The sequence below is a fragment of the Papilio xuthus genome, unplaced genomic scaffold (assembly GCF_000836235.2).
Source record: "Papilio xuthus unplaced genomic scaffold, Pxut_1.1 DF827542.1, whole genome shotgun sequence".
In the NCBI taxonomy this organism is placed as follows: Eukaryota; Metazoa; Arthropoda; class Insecta; order Lepidoptera; family Papilionidae; genus Papilio; species Papilio xuthus.
In genome coordinates, this window is record NW_013531107.1 from 6,089,524 (window position 1) to 6,097,076 (window position 7,553).

The window sequence follows — 7,553 nt, forward strand, 5'->3', positions numbered from 1 at the left end:
GTCCTCGGCCTCGGAGGCGGAGAGCGAAGAGTCGGACGATAGCGTGCCGCTGGGCCGGCTGGCGGAGCGGCTGCGCGCGATGCGCCAACCGCACACTTCCACGGATTGCGAACCGCTGCAATCGCTCGCAAGGAAAAGATTCCTTCCGGACCGTTTCCGTTCATTCCAGGTACGGTTCTTTTAGATTATGAATAATTTTAAATTTTTTTTTTTTTTTTTTTTTATTTTTATACCAGATTTTTGCGTACCCCAAACTGACCTCTCGGCCTTAAGCGAGTTGAGTTTAGCGGATACTCCGAAACCGACGTAATGATCCCGCTGTTGTTGTTTAAATTGCTTATTGCGGTGTAACTATGTCTCTCGCTTCGTCAGTTACTACGTCTACGACTGTCTCTCTCATGCTTTAGAAAACTCGTCTCGCTAGAAAGGGATCTATATAGTATATATGTATGCTTAATTATTAAAGTTGGTATATAATGTTGCAGGTGAGCATGCGGTCGTGCGAGGCGACCATTCTCCTGCGCGCCGAGCACGCGCCCCCCGACCTGCCGCCCCCCGAGCCGCCGCCCACCGCGCCCCCTGCGCCCACCGCGCCCCCTGCGCCCACCGCGCCCCTCGCGCCCACCGCGCCCCCCGCCTCGCATTTCGATATCACTTCTCCGTGTTTATCTATTGTTACCGATATTCATTGTTCTCCATCTCTGAGTTGTACGACGAGCGGCGCGACCTCTAGTGATAATTTCTTTAAAATGCATGCAGCGGGTGACGTACCGGCGTCCTCCGCCACCGCGTCCACCGCGTCCAGCGCGACCAGCGCGACCAGCGCGGTCACCGGCGAGCTGCGCAGGTTCCGCATGCGGCGGCTCTCCGGGTCCGCGCCTGCGCACTGCGCCAACGGCCCCTCTCTGCTCCATCCGCCCCCTCGCCCGCCCGACGGGAACTTCAACACGCTAACGAATCCGACCACGACCGTCAAGGAGGAAGACGACGAGAAGAAGTTCGTCAACGGAGATTGGCCCTGCGGCTCCAAGCTGCGGCAGTTGCTCGAGATAAAATCTTTCGATGAGGACGAGAAGAAAGCGTTCCAGCTGCACGGCCGGCTCGGCGGGGAGGACGTGGCGGCGGGGGCGGCGGGGGCGGACGGAGGCGACAGAAAGTGCAAGGTGCAGCTGCCGGGCGACTGGAGCGCGTGCGGCAGCTCCGTCAGCGCGGAGCGGGAGCGGGAGCGGGAGCGGGAGCGCGAGGAGATGGGCGCGGCGGAGGCGGAGGCGGCGGCGTTCATCCGGCGCGCGGTGCTCGTGTGCCGCGCCTCGCTGTACCCCGGCCTGCACACCATCCTGGGCGGGGCTCGCGGGGGGCGCGGCGCGCGTCTCTGCGCGTGGTGCACGCGGCGCTACGGGTCGCGCCGCTGCTTGTGGTACGGCGCGCCGCCGGACGCGGGCGCGCTGCGCACGGCGCGACGCGTGCGGGGGCGGCGCTACCTGTGCGCGTGCTGTCCGGAACGCGCGCACTCGCCGCACGCGCCGCTGCCGGACGACGCGGGCTGGTACGGCAAGGGGTACCGCAAGGGTCGCCGCCGCCGCCGGTAGCCGAGCCGCGCCCTCGCTTCTCGCAAGGGAAAACTTTCTTCTCACCCTCGAATGAATAGTGTGAAAATGTGGACAAATGGCTCAATAAAAATGGGAACTTTGACATGAAGTGATAATTTGTTATCGCATGAAGACGACGAGAATACATATTTTAAAGTCCGGGCGCGCACGTTACGCGGCGACGAGAGACAAGAAAAGTGCAAAGTGATAACATTTCTCCATGAACGATCTCGATAGCCACTGCCAGTGTTAGTTTAGTGAATTACTTAGTACAACGGATTAGATGTTAAGTATTTATTTTGTATGCGAGGCGGCCCCGTGCGGCCGAGCTCGACTGTTAACTTTGTGTTATTTATAAAAAGGGAAACAGCACGTACACTTGGATGTAGTAATATAGTAATGTTGCGACGTGTAGAAGCGTGCCGGGGACAGCAGTTATCGCGTCAGTTATCGGGCGCGCTTCCTGCGCTCGCGACACTGCGACTACTCTTACCTCTAATGTTTTCAAATAACATTAAATAAGTTTGTCGTGGCTGTATATGTTTGTATGTAATTGTCTGACGAGTGCACATGTTCAGGCATAATTTATAAATCTGTAGCCATTAACATGTCCAATGATGAATGTTCGCTTCATGATATACAGATTCATACTGAATGAATGAATGGATGAATGGAAAGTTTTGTGTATCTGAAACACTTAAGTGTCAAAATTTGTCTGAAGCTTCCAAAGCATTGTGACGATTGGTGACTAACTTGGTTAAATTATCATTTTTTTTTTTTACATTTACTTTTTTCTACAAATTCGAAAGTCCTCTACCTCCACAAAGCTTTTGATTCGTCCCTTAAAAATGAGCCTGTACGTGTACAATGTACGGCGAGGGATGAGCCGGGTGACGCGCTCCGATTCATTATGTTGTAAATAAAACATTAAAACATTGTTGGTTATTTCATTTAAAGCGAAGGCGAACTATTAAATCAATACATCGACAGCCGCATTCCGGCCTCACTATATAGATTGTTGAACTGGTCGCTGCTTGCTGGTGAACTTCCTGTCGGATATCTCTACTATTGGTTCTAGTTTCAAGCAGCGACCAACCCACTGACCTCAATAATCCACCGGACAGGATACTTAAGGGGCGCGCCCGTTTGATTTTCGCCATTTTGGCACTGACCGTAGCGGTTGACAGCACCGTGAGAAATTAAACCAGGAGAATACTTTCAGGATTATAAGTAACAGATGACGTAACTATTGTAGACGGACCGAGAAGCAACACTCGAATCTAAAAATAGCTGCGAAGGCGGAGCGGATCCTGCCCGCGCGCTCCTCTCGCTCTCGCCCCTATCAGTCCAATTCCAAACGCGCTAGCGGTAAGTCGAACCGTCGTAGAGTTAACATAGACGTATGAACCTGCGCCGCCGCCTGATGGAAACCTTTTGTTTTGTATAAATCCTCAGGTGCAGTTGAAGTGATTGCTAGTGAATCTCTACCTCTGCCGGCCGCTGAGCTGTACGTACACAGTCGTGAGCCTGCGAGTATTCACCGAAAACAAAAAGCGTCACCTATATAACACCCGTTGAGTGTACAGGCAGCAGACTGCAGGCGTGTGTATTCGTAACGCTAATCTATTACATTTTTTTGTGAGTTATTTGTTGATGTTATTTATTATTATCCGATGCGAAATTAATTGATGTTTTGTTAAGTTTTACTTGGTTTTTGTTATTTATTTACTCTCATCGTTTATTATTTTCTTATCTAATTAATTGTTGCTTTGACGGTAAATAATTTTTATTAGTTTATTTAAAGTAAAAGTATATAAAATTATTAACTAACGCATTAACTAACTTTGCGTGAGATACAGTCTTCCGGTACCATTTTCATTATTAGGCTAAGTATTTTATATAAACTTATTGAGCATGACAACAAAAAACATTAAACTTACAAAAAACAAAAAAAATCACATAAACCTCCGATATAAACTTACATCCCCTATTCATTATTGTTATTTTGCACCCTTTAAGATAAAACGTTAACAAACTATGAGTATCATATTAATTTGTGTCAAATTAACATCATAAAAAAAATATATATATTTCAAGTTTCTAACAGTAAGTAAAAATGACAATGCTTCCATACAATGTCTAACTATGCATTTATTTTATAAGTTGCCTTGCTAGTGAAAGCAAAGCGGAGATTTTGGGATTTGCTCGAGCGTAGCAGTTGACACCTTATCAAGTACGTACTTACCACTGGTGGAACTATGTATTTTGCTTGACGCAGGAGCTGATCGACGGAGAAGATGCGCGTGCGCGGCTCGTGGCGGCGCTGGGGGGCGGGCGCCCTACTGCTGGCGGCCGCAGTCGCACTCTTGCCACGCGTCTCGCAACACTGGCGCAACTCCGCGGACTTCCCGCTCGTCTCGTCGCACGACCTCGCCCACTACCTTGCAGACTTCACCAACCATCCCAAGCTAGACCCTGAAATGTCAGCCGAAATCTTTACACTCTCCCTACAAATTTTCATCATCATCAGTTTACTTTATGTACGTGCCCACTGAGGGGCTCCGAGCCTGTCCTAAGTTAGGGGTGACTAGGCCATAGTCTGCCACGCTGGCCCAGTGCGAGTTGACTTCACACATATCTTTTGAATTTCTTAGCAGTTATTTGCAGGTTGTATCACCATTCTTTTTTTTTCATATGAAATAATAAAATAAAAATCGAAAAAAGATATTGGTACATGGCGGGATTCGAACCCAGGACCTGCAGATTACAAGTCAAGGACCCTAACCATTAATTTACGCCAACCATTACGCCATACAATATTTTCCGAATTGTTAAAATGTCAGTACGTTTGTGTGTATAAAGCGAAGCGTGGTCGGTGGAGGAGGAGGAGGGCAACTACACGTGGTGGCGCTATACGGTGCGCTACGAGTGCGGCGCGCGGTGCTTGGGGCGCGTGCGAGTCATGCACGCGGCGGGCGCGACCAGCGCGGCGGGTGCGCGCCACGGCGCCGCCGCCGACCATCACCTGCGCGTGATGGACTCGCGCTGCACGCGTGTGCCGCTGCTGCCATGGCCCTGGTTTTGTGGTAATTACGTGTTTTCATAACTTCAAAGGTCATGTCTGTACTTCTGAAAGGACATTGTGTCGTGCGTATAATTCAAATAAAAGTTTATGTTCTTGCAGTCATTTTCTTGAGAAAAAAAAAAAAAAATGAATACTGTAGCCTGCCTGCCTACACAAGCAACCCCGAGGCTCCCTATTTAAGACCCCTGTGTGATAAAATGGAAACGAAGGTACCCATATAAGCCGCTCGCTCATTAATCCCAACAAGTCAGGCTGTAGGCGCATAGTTGTCGTTAACTTAATACGAATAAGACGGCTAAATAATAGACTAAAACTTAAGTTTTCAACATTATATATGTAAAAAGTGGACATGTCACGCTTCCAGATAAGTATAAATGTGTTACATTCGAAATTTCAGAGGAAATCGAGGTCGAGATGAGTATAGAGCAGGAAGGGAGCGGGGCGAGGTTGCGGGAGAGCGCGCGCAGCGCTTGCAGCTTGCCCCTTGCACTGGTCGGTCGCTGCAGGATGCGCGAGCGCAGGGCGGCCGCTCTCGCCGCCTTGCGACGCGCACTATAGTCCACTGCGCGGCAAACAATAACATTGTGTGTGATGAAAAAATAAAATTATTAGAAAACAGGAATTGAAGTTTACTTTATTTCTCTTTGTTTCAACCATACAAAATTATGTTTGTTGTAGTAAGTATACAACGAGCTCTGAACAATTCCGCCGCAGAGAGGGTTGTAATGAATAATACTTTCTATTCACAATGCTATTTAATCATCTGTATTCATCAACAATATTGCAAGACGATTGCACCAAATCAAATATAAATATAATTATATATATATATATATATATATATATATATATATATATATATATATATATATATATATACTAGCGGACCCGACAGACGTTGTCCTGTCTACACGTCTTTAATTCGAATATTATTTAAAATTTGACACACGTTGATTTTGAATGTAAACATTCCAAAATCAACAACTACTAATAAATTAAAATTAAAAATTAATTAAAAAACATTGTCCACCGGACCAAATTTTATCAAAATCGGTCCAGTCGTTTCAGAGTTCAGTGACATACACACTCACAGAAGAATTATATATATAAAGATTATTATATACATACAATATCTCAAACTTTAATATAAACAACTTCAAAACAATTTTTTTTTTTTTTTTGTTAACGCGGGGAATGCGTTTATGCACTTCGCCGTCCGTGCTGCGGGGGCAGCAGGGATGGTTTCGTGTGGGACTCCCGGCCTGGGAACAAGACCGGACTACCCACTAAACCCCGCGGTGTTCTACGCCCAACCGGACCGTGGCATCTACGTTAGTTTATCCACGGCCCGGCTAGGGGGGAGCCCCTTGGTAGGGGCTCGACTCGTGTAGGGAGGGGTCATATCTTAGACCCCTCCCATCACCCTATGATGAAACCCTCCTCAGAACACGAGAGGAGGGCCATCCGCCACAATCGGCGCGACAGGTCCCCCGACCCGTCGCGCGTGGCACTCTTCAATTTGGTTGTAGGGCTGCCGCGTACCTCGCACGCCGGCGGCCCCTCGCTGGAGCCCTGCGGGGCGGCAGCGTCTCGTTGGCGCGTTCGCGCTCCCGCAGGGGCTCTCTTTTGGCCGCCATCACCTCGCGTGCGAAGGAGGCGACGGCGGCCCAGCTCTGCTCGCTGCCGACCATCGCACATATGACGGCCGGCAGCGACAGATCTCGCCCTATTGCGCCAGTGAACGTGGCGCGTTGCGCGTCCCAGCCCGTGCACACGGCGAGCGTGTGCTCTGCCGTGTCCACGTCGCCGGACGCGCAATGGTGGCACTCGGGACCCGACTCAATCCCCACAACTTCACACAGGTAACGGCTGAAACAGCCGTGCCCTGTGAGAAGCTGCGTCAGGAAGTAAGTCGGTTCCCGGTGCCTCGCCTCCACCCACTGGCGCAGGACGGGGCGGACGGCCTCGATGAGCCGTCTGCTCACCGAGGATCGGTGATGTCTGGTAGGTAGATAGATTAAGATCCAATAAAAATAAATTTAATAACAGATTAATCCTAATTTAAAATCCAAAATAAAATAAAATGAAATAAATATTTACAGTTTAAAAAGCAAATTAAAATACAATTAAATTACACATTAAAATACAATAAAACAATTTAAAAACAACTAAAACTACTATCACAGATTTTGGATCTTATTTCTATTTATCACAGTTTTGGCCAAGGATCGGCAATATTCCACGAAGGGTCCACGTGTTCGTTTGTTTCTTACCAAATTTTCCAAATTTTCCAAACAAATTTTTTCCTTCAAATTAATTTCGATTTCAGTCTTTTTTGCTGCGAACACCGGACACTCCGTGAGTATATGCAGCACGGTTTCACCCCGCGCTGGTTCACACACGCAAGAGGGGTCCTCCTTGCACTTGAATTTGTACAAGTATTCGGAGAACCCCCCGTGACCAGTTAAAACTTGAACCAGCACGGGGTCCAACTCCAGGCTCCGGATCGTAGGGTAGGCTGCTACGGCATCAGGGAAGAAGAGCTTCGTTGTTGAGGCCGTGACTCCTTCCATATAACGCCTGTTCCATTTGTCAAGCGCGTCCAGACGAATCTGTCGCTTGACAAATGAAACAGGGCACCTTTCATAATTAGGCTTGGTATTCATCCCGACTGCGGCCGCCTTCGCTAGTTCGTCTGCTCGTTCGTTTCCCTCCAGCCCCGCGTGCGCTTTCACCCAAAACACTTTCACACTTTTCCCTTGCTCTCTGGCTACTTTCAAATCTTCCCTTATGCTCTTCGCGAGGGGGTGGAGAGAAACGCCGCTTCTCAACGTTTCGAGTGCTGACCTAGAGTCGGAATAAAGACCGAACCTCCTTTC

General features: G+C 48.7%; 2 protein-coding genes across 4 annotated transcripts in view; both read left to right on the forward strand.

Moving 5' to 3' along the window:
- Positions 1-2,526, forward strand: part of Sirt7 (sirtuin 7) — a 5,631-nt gene extending 3,105 nt beyond the window's left edge. The window contains exons 4-5 of the mRNA XM_013313549.1: positions 32-169; positions 486-2,526. Of these exons, the coding sequence (XP_013169003.1) occupies positions 32-169; positions 486-1,589 (1,242 nt within the window). The 3' untranslated portion in view covers positions 1,590-2,526. The remainder of the gene's footprint in view (positions 1-31; positions 170-485) is intronic.
- A 55-nt stretch (positions 2,527-2,581) lies between these two features.
- On the forward strand, positions 2,582-5,296 carry LOC106119145 (uncharacterized). Of its 3 annotated transcripts, XM_013314032.1 has the most exons (5): positions 2,582-2,957; positions 3,045-3,227; positions 3,868-4,071; positions 4,452-4,675; positions 5,072-5,296. In XM_013314032.1, exons 3-5 carry the CDS (start codon positions 3,887-3,889, stop codon positions 5,230-5,232), a joined length of 570 nt encoding a protein of 189 aa, XP_013169486.1. In that variant the 5' UTR covers positions 2,582-2,957; positions 3,045-3,227; positions 3,868-3,886; the 3' UTR covers positions 5,233-5,296. The 3 variants fall into 3 exon arrangements, with proteins under 3 accessions (XP_013169486.1, XP_013169488.1, XP_013169487.1); XM_013314034.1 differs by lacking the exon at positions 3,045-3,227 and having other exon boundaries at positions 2,957-3,044; XM_013314033.1 differs by lacking the exon at positions 2,582-2,957 and having other exon boundaries at positions 2,964-3,191.
- The last annotated feature ends 2,257 nt before the right edge of the window (positions 5,297-7,553 follow it).